The sequence below is a fragment of the Entelurus aequoreus genome, linkage group LG28 (genome assembly GCF_033978785.1).
Source record: "Entelurus aequoreus isolate RoL-2023_Sb linkage group LG28, RoL_Eaeq_v1.1, whole genome shotgun sequence".
In the NCBI taxonomy this organism is placed as follows: domain Eukaryota; kingdom Metazoa; phylum Chordata; class Actinopteri; order Syngnathiformes; family Syngnathidae; genus Entelurus; species Entelurus aequoreus.
Window position 1 is genome coordinate 28,748,394 of NC_084758.1, and position 16,775 is coordinate 28,765,168.

The 16,775-nt window shown below is 36.9% G+C and overlaps 1 protein-coding gene across 8 annotated transcripts in view; it reads right to left on the bottom strand.

Moving 5' to 3' along the window:
* Positions 1-16,775, bottom strand: part of fam13b (family with sequence similarity 13 member B) — a 129,601-nt gene that overhangs the window by 96,168 nt on the left and 16,658 nt on the right. For 6 of the 8 annotated variants that reach the window (XM_062039956.1, XM_062039957.1, XM_062039952.1 and 3 more), the window contains exons 2-3: positions 6,770-6,923; positions 3,720-3,929 (exon numbers count right to left, since the gene is read on the bottom strand). In XM_062039956.1, coding sequence (XP_061895940.1) covers positions 3,720-3,885 — 166 coding nt within the window. In that variant the 5' untranslated portion in view covers positions 3,886-3,929; positions 6,770-6,923. Of the gene's footprint in view, positions 1-3,719; positions 3,930-4,741; positions 4,860-6,769; positions 6,924-16,775 lie in introns of all 8 variants that reach the window. The other 2 variants (XM_062039954.1, XM_062039953.1) reach the window with 2 other exon arrangements.

The following is a 16,775-nucleotide window of genomic DNA, read 5'->3' on the forward strand; positions in this document are numbered from 1 at the left end:
TGGTGGGTTTTGGATGGTTATTTAGAGGGTTTTGTGGGCAAAATAGAGAGCCCCCATTAATTACATTGTTAGCAGACTTTGTATGAATTTATTTATTTATTTACAACTTAGAATGCATAAAGAAAAACATGTGTTCATGTCTTATATAAGTATTGTGAACGATAAACAGCACATCTCTGTCAAATTGTTGCTCATTTCCAGTATAACTGGTCTGATGATATGGTCAGAGTGCAGAAGCGTTACTCCAGTGACAACAATCTCCAGAAATAGCCGAAGGTATTCGAAGCGGAATATTCAAAATGTCTGACTGAATTTGTGGCATTTTGTGATGTTTGAACAGTGTTTTTACCTACTTTGCGGGTTGTAAATAAGATTGGATATGGTTTAATGGATATAATTAAACACCATTAAGCATATAAAGTCAACTTGTTTTTCCACTCTAATGGTATTTTAAGCCAATATAGTAATGCTGCCTGAGGCTGACCCAATCAGTGGCCACGATACTAAACACTGATTGGTTTGGTTTCATCTGCTGTAATGTTGATGTTTTTAGTTGATGGTCATTTTTATGCTTGAAAATTCTTAAGGTCATATTATAATTTTTTTTACATTTAAAGGACTTTTTTCTGGTCTATATAACATGTAATGGTAGTTCTCTGGTCAACATTTTGCATAGATTATGTTTTACAGATCATATTCGAGCCGCTTTCTGTTGCGGTCTTATTTACTGTATGTGCCTCCACTTAGACTGTGCCTTCTCCCAGTCAGCCATGTTGTTGTAGTTTTTACCGCTTCCGTAGTGAGTCTACTGACAGATATTCGCTACTTTGTATTAGAAATGGCAACAGCGGAAGATGCATGTGCATATACGAGCCAGTCTGCCTCACAAGAGGATAGAGAAAAAGAAGGAACTTATTGACTACAGCGTGGGACTACAATGGCGGACTCGGGCAAAGATCTTCCAGTAAAACTTTACCATATATGGAGATATCAGCTGACGTCACACTTGGAAAAACATCACAAATTGGGCAAATTCCAAAAGCTTGTTTGGGGGAAGTATGAAGGAAGGCAAGATTGTTTTATGAATATCTTCGCAATGGTTTGATTTCACATTTTTGGGAATTATGCAGATCTCAAATACACAAAAACAGGCACCAAAAGTAAGAAAAATTGGTTTTGCATAATAGGTCCCATTTAATTTTGGGCAAAAATACGAAGAATATGTATGTGATAAGAGTAAAGTCACAAACTTTGAAGCGCGACGTGACAAGGGACGACTGTACACAACAAATAAAGCATGTTGTCAGTCATGCAAGTCCAACATTTTAATTTGTAAAAAAAAAGTATTGCGTTTATGCTAAAAACCTTCCACTGCTGTGTTTTTTCCTTTTCCGTCACAACATCTTTTTAATGCTAGTACCTCAGCTATTGCACGCAAAATTAACAAGAGATTAAGGTCTTTTCACAGGCTGAATAACTTCCTGACTCGCAGCAGCGACTTATTTCACGTATGAGCGAGAAGCTGCCAGGATTAAAACCTTATTCCACAACCTCATATGGTCAAGAGGCCCCCTACTTGCACAAACGGCCACAGCTCAGGAGACTTGAGGTGAAAGCCTGAGTGCAACAGTTATATAAAAGACACCCCCTCCACTCTCCTTTACAGTAATATTTCATTTATGACCGCACGAAACAAAAGAGAGCTCCAGCCAGGATGTTTACAAGATAAAAACAGGGCTTGGTAAATTGTATTCTGTCTTCTACTTTGCAGAATGATCCGCCACTAATCACTATTGGACCATTTCTGTGAAAATGATCGATCCCAGTTAATGCTCATCACAAAAACTGATTTATTTTTGGTCCCCCGGCTCCATACATGGCATATAGTGCAAAGCCGCTCCTTGAAGTAAATAATCCTCGGTTGTGGCAAAAAAACGACATTTCTTACAAGTACATTATCACTGGAGAAGAGGCTAAAAACAAGTTGCACCTCAAGTAAAAAAGGCATTCTAATCGCTAAGCCAGTTTGAAAAAAAAACACGTAAAGTGAGAAGTATAGATTGAAATGCTTTACAGCAGACAATAATCAGCTATTAACAGGAAAATAAATAGGTTAATACGAGTCGAGAGAGAGGATAATGTAACGATGCTCTGCTGCTGTCTAAAAAGAAGGCACAATGATCCATATGTGTTGATAGCGAGACTGGTATCAGTACATGATCGGTACTGGAATGATTAGATCGACATTTGCATTTTCACAAAATCAGTTTTTCGTCATTTTTGTTCATGTTTACAAACTCAAAGACACAGGAAGACCTTCAGAGCAAAAAAAAAGCAAAGGATTTAAATGAATAGTAGATAGTTTTTGTTTAGTTATTGTGTACTATGGACTTTATTTAGGGAGTAGGGAACTAGTTTATATATTGTGTTGGATTTTGTTACACTGTCAAAGGTGCTCACCCTTAATAAAAGGAAAAATGTATATTTGATAACATGTGATTTATATGGGCCAATCTCATGGATGATCGATATCGCACTCAGCAGCATAAAACCCTGATCGGAACTACCCTAATACTGATTAAATATCTAATGACAAGTGTGTGTGTTACTTGTCCAATCAGACAGTTTTAATATCATTAATGCACTTCTCACCACTTTCCGAGGGAATGTTTGCGTGATACATGGTAGGAATGTAACGATATGAACAGGGGATGCAAAACAATAACAGTGCAATACTTTTTCATAACATGGTCACTACTGCTTAGTTTCTCTTGTTATATTGTTATTTTACTGTTGTTATATTTTTATTTTCATTGTTGCTTTTTATTTTTATTCTTATTGTCATATTTTTCTATTTTGTTTCCATTTATACCCCCATTATTTACTTCTTACTTTTTAAAAATTTGATCTCAATTCTGTAAACTGCTGCTGGAATTTGAATTTTCCTGAGGGAAACTCCTGAAAGAATCAATAAAGTACTGTCTATCTATTTCATATCACGGTTATTGTGACCATAATGATCACGGTTATCCTTATTATTGCGGTATTGTTGAATGTGCTCAAAATTACTTATAAACACACTGAAATCTTATTTTGTTTATACTTAACTTAGACACTCTATATTACATGTTTTGTGTTATTTACACTTCACTGATAGTGCTTTACTCTTAAGTATTGCATCTGTTTTATTAGCTGTGCATTTATTGTTTTAAATATTGGTTTGTACTGTAGGATGTACCTAAAACTAAAAGTGCATTTCAAATAAAATCTATTATTAATTATTGGTTGTGGCTGGCGTTGTGACATCCTACTCTGTTCAGCGGTCCTGAACGCACTGTGAAAACACCTACAGTATGTCTCGTATTCTTCCAAGTATAGAACGATCACTATGTTCTAAGGGAGCACAGCTTGTAGGTTCAATGTACACAATTGAATAGCACAGTTGCTCAGACAGTAATGTGTTTTATATAAGTTTCGATAGACGTTAATGTCGGTTTTCATGTTAGCATTAAAGCTTGTAAGCTGGCGCAAGTCCATCCATCCATCCATTTCCTACCGCTTGTCTCTTTCGGGCGTCAGTGAGTATCAAAGTACAGTTGTCAGTCACGTTTTTCCCCATAATTTTAATCAAAAGTGAAATACTAACCGTCTGGGGTTTTATAGGTGGGGATTGCTATGGTATGCTGTGATGTAATTTGGTGCTTGTGTGCGTGACTCACCATGCTCCTCTATGTAGTCGACGATGTCTTTCACCAGCGCAGGAACCTCGTGGCCGCTGAGTGTGTGCGTGCGCGTCACCTCGTCAAGTGGGACCCCAAAAACCCGCGTGGCGCCAGCGGAGCCCCCGCCCTCGTTGCCTGGCAACGGAGACACGCTCTTCCTCATGGTCTCCACCTCCTCCTCACCACAACCCCGCCAAGACCTCACGTCTTTGGAGAGAAAAAGGAAAGCACAGAGGGCAAACTATTTAATAATACATTTCCTGAAAAATGTCATCAAAATCTCACCATAACTATTTGAGTTATGTTTCCAACAAACAGACAAACGAACCCTGGTGAAAACATCACCTCGTTGGCGGGGGTAAGAAAGTCTGCGTTCTGCAAAGAAATACTTTCGTCTCCAGCGTTTCCAAGAAGGTAATCACCCAAAAAATTTTCAACGTGGGAAATACGAGTAAACTGAAAAACTACTTGATAAATACTCAATCCATCCATCCATTTTTCCACTGTTTGAATCTCTCGATGTCGGGGTGAGGGGAAGGCAGCGTACACCCTGGACAAGTCGCCTCCTTATAAATTGTCATCCAGAAAAGATATCTAAAGCCAGCCAAGCATCAGTTTGTGAGGTATTTACATTATAAAAAGTTAAATTAAAAGGTAATTTTTCTGAGAATCAGCTTTTTCCAGACTGATACAAACAATGTCCACTGTGGAGAACACTGCTTCTCAGAAAGTCAAAGTGATTATTGTTTTACACCGGATGTTTACATTGTCACTTTAAAGACACTCAACCGTAAGTTTTTTTGTAAATATTTGCTTGAAACAGTGGATATCCATGCCCAATTAATTAATTGCTCTTGAAAATTAATGTTTGTAGTAATATAAATGATTAAAACATTTTAACATTATGTTTGTGTTCAATTACAGTAAGTGTGTTAAATCCTGATCATCTCTGCCACTTCATTTTGCAAACTATAACATTTTTAAGTTGTTTTAGGACATATACGCCAATAATATCGTACCGTGTGATTTTGATCCCTAATTTTCAGAAATTTGTCTTCATGACATCCTGTTCTTTCTTCCTCAGGCGGTCAAACGGGTGTGCTGTTTGTTCCTCCTCTTTATTCTCTTGACAACCATCTGAAAACCAGTTTGCCATAGTGACGGTCAGCTTGTTGTGCAACGTGTTGTGTGAGCAAAAAGGTGCACGTTTCTCTGGGTTCCAGTTAATTACTGCCATCTGTGATTAGTGTCTTACCAATCAGGTCCACAATTTAACTATTTTAGAGAGAGAGCCCTTGTGCTCAAGTGGCATTAGGGATAGGTATTTGGCTGCATAAAAATGGAAAATGTTGAATATAATATTGAGCAGAAAATATTAGAATCATGTTGACCAGAGGATGTCTGCATTGATGTAGTTAACCTTAAATCCATTATTATTATTATTACCACGCTAGGCTGTCTTCTTCAAAGATGGAAGCAAAAGCATCTGCTGGTTGCAACCTAGTGGTGCACTACATTTTGACAATTAAACTCGATCAATTAATTTTTAAATGGGACCTATGATAAATTTCGCCTTTTCTGACTTATAAGTGTTGTTACAATGTTGGATACTCGCGTTAAACAATGCCGAAGTGTCAAATCATTAGGTTTATGTATTTTGGCCTGACCATGCAATGCGTTTTTGATGCCCTACAGTGACGTTGAGATGTCACAGCCAGGTGGACGTACTTATTTGGACATTAAGTCAAGCTCTCAGATAGAGGGGGAGGAGATCCTCTCCCTTTTGCTTTAGGCTACGAGGAAACACAAAAAAGGTAGGATAAAGTATTACTTTCATCTAATAGTGGCATGCGCATAATGACACCGACGTGCTAAAAGCAGCTGTTTTTTATGGGTGGGTGAATCTATAAAATGTGTATGAATGTTTATTTTCGACCGTTTTCTGAAAAAAAAAAATAGCAGGGGACAACTTCAAGACTTTTGTGTACATTTTCAAAAGATAAGTTATGAATTTTGTAGAGGGTTCAGTATGTTTTTTTGCAATCTGGTAACGCCTCCAGAAATAAACAACTTCCACACAGACTCCATAAATGTGTTATGAAGGTGACTGTGGAGCAAACTTTATAATACATATTATCTAGTTCTTAACCTTTTTGACTTCAGGGACCAACTTCTCCACTACAGAGGGACCTGGGACCTACTTAAATATTAACACTGAGTTAGCAATCTTACTGTGGATTTAATGGTATTCAGTAATTATACGTAACCTACTCACAGTTTAACAGGATAAACTTTGTCAAACAATAGGAAACCATGTAATCTCAAAGATTAGGTCAAACTAATTACAAAAATAAATATTAATCAAATATACTGCAAAAACTGATCAAATAAATTTACATACAAATATACAAGGCAAAAATAAATAGATTCTAACTAAATTAATAACAAATGATTTAAGTGCAAATGAAGATAAAGCTTCAACACCTTAGTCATAATTTTTGTGCTTAAGAAGTTTTCTGACTTAAACGCCAGACTTGTTTGTTTCAGATTGTCATTACTGCCACAAGTGGTGAAAAGGCGTACTACAGCTGAGTACTGCTACGGCCCATATGGACCCCGTCTGAGAGAGACATTTTGAGCGGCCCTTCAGGGGGCGCTCGCGGCCCAACAATGGGCCCCAGCCCGTTAAGAAACACTGATCTAGACCACAAGGAACTGTTTTAAGTGTCGATTAAAATCATCATAGGTTCCCTTTTATGGCCAGCTGATCAGTTTTTATGCCTGCATTATACTATTGAATATAAAACTACTGGAGCAAATATGTTCATCTCTGGAAGGGAGAAACACTTTTATTTACTATTAAACATATCATTATTATGTAACCATGACAAATATAGGTATTTGCACATATTTCCTCATGGCGTTATTGTTTTGTATATTACTATTTTTTTTATGCACCTTTTATTGCATTTTGTGTTTTATGATCATCGGTTTGTTCCTATTCTATTTAATTATTGCACAATTTGAGGGCATGTGTGTGAACTCACCGTGTAGCAGTGAAAGTGTGTCCTATTCTCTCCTCCCCAGGCCAGTGAACCAGTGAATCACCTATGGCTGCTTCAGGTTGTGGCAAAAGATGAGCCGGTAGTTCCTCATTGACGGACTGCAAATCCCTCTTGCAGGATTCCTTTGCGAGCTACACTGATGAGAGAGAAAAGGGTGAATAAAATGGAAAATGATAGATTTAAAAGACAAAAATGTGGGTGGAGACAAATATGAAAGGAGATAAGACGGTTGACGCAGATTTAGGTGATAACTGCAGGAACAAAAATGTTGTCTTGCACAACAAAAGTATATTTGCATGTTGTGGATGCGGCAACAACAACAATGGTGGCCATTAATTAGACTGCTGCCTCATTGCACAATAATCCATTGACCCAGTGTTTTACTCAAACAAACACATGAAACACTTAACACTGCCCCATTCATTGTCCTCTGATAGCTTGACAAATGGGAAACTTAAACCAACTTGCTCTCCCAAAGTACAAACACATTTCAGTCCCTTGTTTTTCTGTTTGCGCTTTCTATGGGCCCATCTCTCGCACGTCTTTGCATCCTTACATCCACTTCAGAGCTTGAGAGGTCAAGAGTGTGCTGCGGACGTGCACAGACCGCAGTAATTAACCCGACACCGACTAAGCTGTGTTATTTGTGCGTGTGCGAGTCCAGCACGCCCCCACAGGATTTTTGCAAGTCAACTGTGACTTGGCGTTGGTTAATTATGGCTTTATTAAAAGTAGTGAAAGTGCAGCATTCGTGTTTTTTGCATGCACTTGCTGAGTCAGTGATCCGACCTCCGGCATCTACTGTGTGTTCCTACTTCCGCATAGAAACACGCGAGTGTGTTGTAAGCATGGCAGACTTAATAATAGACAACGAAGACGACTATTTTTGGACAAATGAGGATTCACAACCTTATATATCTGAAGCTGAAGATACGGAGGACGAACTGCTGCTTATAGAAGCAAGCACGAAGAAGAGGGTGAGACGATGAATGATAAATGATAAATGGGTTATACTTGTATAGCGCTTTTCTACCTTCAAGGTACTCAAAGCACTTTGACAGTATTTCCACATTCACCCATTCACACACACATTCACACACTGATGGAGGGAGCTGCCATGCAAGGCACTACCAGCACCCATCAGGAGCAAGGGTGAAGTGTCTTGCCCAAGGACACAACGGACGTGACTAGGATGGTAGAAGGTGGGGATGAAGCAGACGGAAGCCCAGAGAGTGAGGTTTTATTAACATTTTTTAACTTTTTAAGGTCAAGGCAAGTGTTGCCTTAAAGGAGGGCTCATATATTAGGGCAGTGGTCCCCAACCACCGGGCCACGGCCCGGCACGGGTCCATGGATCGATTGGTACCGGGCCACACAAGAAAAATAAATAAATTAAAAAATTAAAAAAATAAAAATTAAAAAAATAAATAAATTGTTCTATTAAATCAACATAAAAAGCACAAGACACACTTACAATTAGTGCACCTACATTATATATCAATATAAATCAATACAGTCTGCAGGGATACAGTCCGTAAGCACACATGTTTGTATTTTTTATGACCCCCCGGTCCGTGGGACAAATTTTCAAGCGTTGACCGGTCCGCGGTGCCAATAAGGTTGGGGACAACTGTTTTAGGGCACCAAGGCAAACTATATTTTCTTTTGAGGCAGGGGCTCCAAAGCATGCATGCATGTATATATATATATATATATATATATATATATATATATATATATATATATATATATATATATATATATATATATATATATATATATACACACATATATATATATATATATATATATATACACACATATATATATATATATATATATATATATATATATATATACACACACATATATGTATATATATATATATATATATATATATATACATATTCACACATTATATATATATATATATACATATATGTGTGTGTATATATATATATATATATATATATATATATATATATATATACACACACACATATATGTATATATATATATATATATAATGTGTGAATATGTATATATATGTGTATATATATATAATGTGTGAATATGTATATATATGTGTATATATATATATATATATATATATATATATATATATATATATATATATATATATATATATATATATATATATATATATATATATATATATATATATATATATATATATATATATACATATATATACATATTCACACATTATATATATATATATATATATATATACATATATATATATATATATATACATATATATACATATTCACACATTACATATACATATATATACATATTCACACATTATATATATATATATATATATATATATATATATATATATATATATATATATATATATATATATATATATATATATATATATATAAAAACATTTATTTATTAATAATATAAACGTGTCAGCTTGTTGTCATTTCATGATGCCTGTATCTCTATTTTTACATTTTGAAAGAGGGAGGTATTTTATTTTTTTTTTTTATTTTTATTTTAAAGTTATGTACATTTATATGTACATGTAGATGCTGTATCGGGACAGATCGATTAAGAGTTTGAGCATAAATATGGCATATAGGAATTAACTATACACAAAACATTAACAAAATTATATATCACATTAATGGTTTTTGAAGTAATACCTTTTTGACATGAACAAACAAGTAATGTAAGAAAAACATGACGTTTACTTTTTGATATCAAAATACAACACAAAGCAGTTTAGCTAATGAAGATTAAGTCTAATAAACAAGCTTTGTTCTTCTCCAACGCCCCCTTGTGGTTAAGTGCAACAGTTTGGCCGACAAAAATAAAGTGGAGTGACACATTTCTCCCAACGAATACACAATCTTCACAGCCTGCGTTCAATTCGATGAGATGACAAAACATTTGAGCTAGTATTGATGTTATTTGAACACTGATACAGTTTGCAGTTAAATTAAGGACGAGTGAACATCCCAGTAAACAAACTAAAGACTTTATAAACAAGTAGTGACAACGTTCACGACACATCGCTTGCTGCATGTTTCCTCACATCATTATTTCTTAGTCACAACAGCTGATGGATGCTGTATTGAGAAAATAAAAGCAACATCAAATAGTTTTCTCCTTCGCTGTTTACTTTGTGTGGGGACAAGTGCGCGTCTGTCTCCAATATTGTCCACACCTGTCTCCATCTAAACACAGCAGTGCACTCTTAAATGCTCGGCGGGAAGCGAGGGAAAATGACGTTAAACCAAGCGCTTGGCTCCGTTTACTCCGAGGGGAAATCCCCGGAGCAAAGTCCGTGTCGTTGTTTCATCATGATTATCAAGCCAAACGACGCTAGTGCGCATGCGCCTGACTTCTTGTTGCCTAAAATTAATTAATGACTGGGTTTCGGTAATTAAATAAAATAGACGGTATTACTAACCGTTTGTAATTTTATCACGAATTATCATTATACCGTTGACCATTACATCCCTTGTCCATTAACAAGTAAAAAGTCAAGGGCGGTCACACTTGCTGCAGATGTTGGTAAATTTTTTAGGGCATTGCAGCAAATGACCAGGGTGGTCGTGGCTTTTGCCGCAGTTGCCGTGGTTAAATTCGAGCTCTGAACTGCATTGCTAGCCACCGGAAACGAGCCGATTTATATACGTTAGAAAGCGGGAAAAAAAACTCAAATCTTTTGTCCTCATGTCTCTCGTAATGATGATTTTCTCTAATTGCACCGACTTCCACAACTCAAAATCAAATACTAAGCATTAAACTTTTGATTTTTCTCCAACTGACCCAGTCAAGAAAGGGTATTAGTGTTGGCTTTCAAAGTAAAGGGTGCATAGTTACTTATTTTACACATGCCACTTAAGAATGTTACAATGTATCAATATTGTATAATAACTAAAGACTGACCCTGGCAATTTGCATTATTATTTGTTTGGACTCTAAATACAAATAAATCTGAGGACAGACACAAGCCAACCTTTTACTTTAACTCATTCTTCTACTTCTACCCAGATCTTCCTTCCTCCTGTTGAATCTTACACAAGTGATCTGACCTACTCAGGTTGTCTGCAACACCTTGACGTCAAGCAGCTGGGAAGACATGAGAAGGCGAAGGAAATATGTATCATTTTGACATATTGTGTCGGTCTTCCTATGCTTCTGGCGTCTTGTGTCAATCATCTTTGTGTTTTTAAAGCCACAATGGTTTATTTTTTTCTTATCATATCCTTCCGCCCGATTGTAGCTGAGATAGGCTCCAGCACTCCCCGCGACCCCAAAAGGGATAAGCGGTAGTAAATGGATGGATGGATGGATATTCAATATTAGCCATCCGTTTTGACGATACTGCTCAAGCAACAAAGACACAACAGAATAAATGTGCTAATGAAGCTAGCAGAGCCTTTCAAAACACTTAGCTTCTGTGCCATCTAAAACCAACTGGACTTAAGTCTGAGCCAATTTAAAAAAAGAGAGAACATCCCTTTAAAAAGGACCAAAATTCCTGCATTGGAACAAAGTCTGACAAATGAAGCAAAATGAAACATTAAAGCTGTTTTTTTCAAATCTGGAATTACAACAAGAAGCCAATGATTGTATCGTATCTTCCCGTTTAGTGTCAGTAGACAGCAACTAGATAATCTAAAATGACACTGCTGGTTTACTCCTTTAAAGGCCTACTGAAATGAATTTTTTTTATTTAAACGGGGATAGCAGATCTATTCTATGTGTCATACTTGATCATTTCGCGATATTGCCATATTTTTGCTGAAAGGATTTAGTATAGAACAACGACGATAAAGATTGCAACTTTTGGTATCTGATAAAAAAAAGGCTTGCACCTACCGGAAGTAGCGTGACGTAGTCAGTTGAACATATACGCAAAGTTCCCTATTGTTTACAATGATGGCCGCATGAAGTGAGAGAGATTCGGACCGAGAAAGCGACAATTTCCCCATTAATTTGAGCGAGGATGAAAGATTTGTGGATGAGTAAAGTGCAAGTGAAGGACTAGTGGGGAGTTGAAGCTATTCAGATAGGGAAGATGCTGTGAGAGCCGAGGGTGACCTGATATTCAGCTGGGAATGACTACAACAGTAAATAAACACAAGACATATATATACTCTATTAGCCACAACACAACCAGGCTTATATTTAATATGCCACAAATTAATCCTGCATAAAAACACCTGCGTGTTTGTTATGCTAGCTCCTAGCTCCTCTGCTAGCTCCTAGCTCCATAGAACACGCCAATACAATTCAAACACCTGATCAACACACACAATCACTCAGCCCAAAAGACAGTTTACCTAACCCAAGGTTCATAAAGCTTATATATTTTTAAAAAGTTACGTACGTGACGCGCACATACGGTCAAGTTATCGAATGTTTAGCAGCCAAGGCTGCATACTCACGGTACCTGATATTCAGCTGGGAATGACTACAACAGTAAATAAACACAAGACATATATATACTCTATTAGCCACAACACAACCAGGCTTATATTTAATATGCCACAAATTAATCCTGCATAATAACACCTGCGTGTTTGTTATGCTAGCTCCTAGCTCCTCTGCTAGCTCCTAGCTCCATAGAACACGCCAATACAATTCAAACACCTGATCAACACACACAATCACTCAGCCCAAAAGACCGTTCACCTAACCCAAGGTTCATAAAGCTTATATATTTTTAAAAAGTTACGTACGTGACGCGCACGTCCGGTACGGTACGTGTTATGCTAGCTCCTAGCTCCTCTGCTAGCTCCTAGCTCCATAGAACACGCCAATACAATTCAAACACATGATCAACACACACAATCACTCAGCCCAAAAGACCGTTCACCTAACCCAAGGTTCATAAAGCTTATATATTTTAAAAAAGTTACGTACATACGCAAAAAAAAGCCAAAGCTGCATACTCACAGTAGCACGTCTGCGTCTTTGTCATCCAAATCAAAGTAATCCTGGTAAGAGTCTGTGTTGTCCCAGTTCTCTACAGGCGTCTGTGTATCCAAATCAAAAGTCCTCCTGGTTAGAGTCTCTGTTATCCGAGTTCTTCCATCTTGACTGCATCTTTCGGGAATGTAAACAAAGAAGCGCCGGCTGTGTACTGTTGTGGCTGACTACGTTCGAAAAATACGTCCATTTCGCACCGACAACTTTCTTCTTTGCTTGCTTGGCTTCCTTCTCCATAATGCAATGAACATGATTGAAACAGATTCACGAACACAGATGTCCAGAATACTGTGGAATTATGAAATGAAAACAGAGCGTTTTCGTATCGGCTTCAATGTGGAAGGCATACCCGTGTTCGCCGGGCTACGTCACGCGCATACGTCATCCGCAGAGGCGTTTCGAACCGGAAGTTTAGCGGCAAATTTAAAATGTCACTTTATAAGTTAACCCGGCCGTATTGGCATGTGTTATAATGTTAAGATTTCATCATTGATATATAAACTATCAGACTGCGTGGTCGGTAGTAGTGGGTTTCAGTAGGCCTTTAAACCTTTCTGACTGGGGTCAAGCATTATCCACTGACATTTGGTTAACCTTTTACCCTGCACTGTCAAGCATTTATACATGTTAAAGAAGGAAAACAAGGAGGTCGAAAAGGTAGAGGAGTGCGGTGACACAGTAGAAAAGGGCCTTTGGCATGAAAAGTGACCGTAAAAGGCCTCGCTACCGGGGATTTTGTCCGTAACGGAACAGTCAGGAATGGCGCTGACAGGGGTTCTTTGTGTCTGTGAGTCTTAATCCCACATATCATGCCTAACCTTCAGCTCAACAATGGCCAACATTGTTTGAAGGCAAAGAGAGAAAGCTGAAGTCAGAGCGCTAAAAAAAGGGAAAAGGGAGGAAGGGTGGTAAAGGGCACTGAATGGAAATCAGCCAAGTGCAGGAGTGTTTGAACCCACAGCTTCCTTTACAAAACATTGCAACATGAAGTCATTCAGACAATATAGTCCTCTCGAGGAGAAGCAAACAACAAACTGTTTACATATTGACAATATCCTAGTATTAATCAGTATATACTAACTATTTTCAAAAGCTTTAAGACGAGTTATCGCTTTTTGCCAATTAAGGGTAATTTCCCTAAAACTTAATTCAGGTTCCTGCCATATGCCTTTATCGCCCAAAAGGTTAGATCATATAAACACGTATTGCACATTGGATAATGCACCAACTGAAATATTAGGTCGTTATTTTGCATACTCAATGCTCAGATCTCAAACAATTGTGGGTTTGGCATGACGTCAAACAAAGGCGGTGAAGGTTTGTTAACATTTGTCGGATAAGGAGCAAATACATGTAATGTATTCCTAAAGACTGAAATACTACGCGGTGCAATGATTGAAAAACATAAAGAAGGCGGTTTTGTCAATACAACTGTTAATGTCTAAGTAAACACAGTGATTGTGTTTTAAAAATAAGAGATACTTAGGTATGACTGTATATCAGCATGAAATAAGTCAGTAGCTTAAAATGGGGAATTCCTAGCTGGCACTCAAACAGAAAGCAAAACCACAACATACAAGCACACAGAAATCATTCAAGCCTTCCTCATGTTTAACTTCCTTGTCTGCACAAGTGACAAACACAACAAGCATCACATGACAGGTGCATTCTTCAAATCTACCCAGCATGAAACATGCAACTGAGAGACACTTATCTACATAGATGGAATGAAAGAAAAACACTATGCAGCATCTCTCTCGTCACCATTGTTTTTTTGTGTGTCAGAGGTCATACCTGTGGTTGTTTTATGGCTGAGCGACCAACAGTTAAACAGATTTACAAATGTGCAGGGGTGTATAAGGGCACTGCGCCACACTGAGGCTTGTTTCCAATGCAAACTATAGCAATTTATAAAAAATAAACCTTATTTGAACCTTCATTGTCACGTTACATACAATGCATCTTTGCATGACGGAGACTATGAGTCACTACATTAGTAAACGGTAACACATATATTTGTAGACGCACATAATCTAAAATCCTCAAACAATATCCGACTGGAAAATTTAAGCCGTAAGCCGCCAGCAAGTTAGCACGGCGCCATGCTAAGTTTGGCTAAAGCTGATTAGCATGTGACTGAGCAGGTCTCAGTCGTGCAAATGACTCGTACAGTGTATGTTTAAACACCTCCTGCTTTTTTCATTTTTTAATTTATTTCCTTCATTGATGTGCATTTTTGATCAATAGACAATTAAACTTTAGCAACTAAAACGTATTTACACACCTATGCTTGTGAAGGAACAGGATGAAGAAAATCTTATATTTCCTGCCCCCTTCAACATAATAAGTAGTTAATGGATAGCCCAAATTCACAAGCATACAAACCAAACAAATACATCCAAATATAATGAAAAAAAAACAAAACACAAAAAAAAAACAAGTGCAAAACTTCATGAAGTACAAACCGAACACACAAAGTAATATACACCTCAACAGATTATTCAAAACAAATACAAAACCAGACAAAAAATAAGTAAAATAATAAATATAAAGCAAAATGTAAACACTTACGGCTGTCCATATGATCTTATTTTTCTGTCTTTATATATATTTTTTTCAATTGGAATATATTTCTACAATCTTTTATCTCATTGTAAAGATAATTCCATAGTTTAACCCCCACCACTGATATACACATTTGTTTTCAAGTTGTCCTTGAATACTGATGTTTAAAATGACCTTTTCTTCTATGCTCTTCATTCTCAGAAGTGATGACAAACATTTTTTGTAAGTTTGCTGGTAATGTTTTACTTTTAGCCTTAAACATAACACATGATGTCTGCAACTTTACTAGCTCCTGTAGTTTCAATAAACCAGAATTAATAAATAGTATGTTAGTGTGTTCTAGATAATCTGCTTTATGAATAATCCTTATACGGTAGCTCTTTTCTGTAATTGATACAATGCCTTTATGTTACTCCTATATGTGTTCCCCCACAGTAGCTGATATAAATTAAATTAATTAAATAAAAAATTGTATCGTCCAAATAATGTCACAGTCACTATTTGACTTCTCAAACTCAAGACATATTTACCATGTACACTTTTTGTATTTAGGTTTGACGCCAACAAATTATTCATGTATTCCAGTGCCGACCTGTCCTTAAAGTAGTCCATGTGTTTTTCTAAATTATCAAAGGATGGCGGTCCTAAGACCACAAGAGGAGGCTCGCAGAGAGGACATCAAAAATGTAAGGTGAAGAGAAACATAACAGATGTAGCCTGCTTGGATTAAAAGCTAAATGTCTTCTACGACAATCTGAACAGTTCATTTGCAATCGATACAATGCCCTGAGAATACAATGACCTGGATGAATGAGAATATTCACAGAAACGTAACAGGAAGAAAGTAATTCAAACAGTCAGAACATCAGCCTTCTGGCTTTGAATAAGAGAACGTCCTCTCCTAGTTCAGACGTTCCTCTCGAGCTCCTCCCGTTGCTGATAAATTATTGAGCGTGTCCTGGGGATGATGGCTATTCAGGTCATGATATCGCTCTCTTTCCCTCAAAAAGCTTGCAGACTCATTTGATGATTGCGGCGGCACAGAGAGCATCAATTATTTATTTATTTTTCCATATACGATAGTTTAGTTTTTTTAAAGGAAAAGTGTACTGCTTCTGCGGCACTCATTTGTCCTAAGGATTTTTTTTCTAGTCGACTAAAATATTAATGAAATAATTATGTACAAATACGAGTGCTAATATCAGTGGTATAGTCGCGATCTTGTAATGAGTTTCCAATACTTTCTACAACTGTTATTTTTTTGTGATACATTTTTGTTTCATCTGACATCACATGGACAAAATAAGACCTTCTGGAGGAAAGTTATGTGGGTCAGATGAAACAAAAATGTAGCTGTTTGGCCACAATACCCAGCAAAATGTTTGGAGGAGAATAGGTGAGGCTTTTAATCCCAGGAACACAATTCCTACTCTCAAGCATG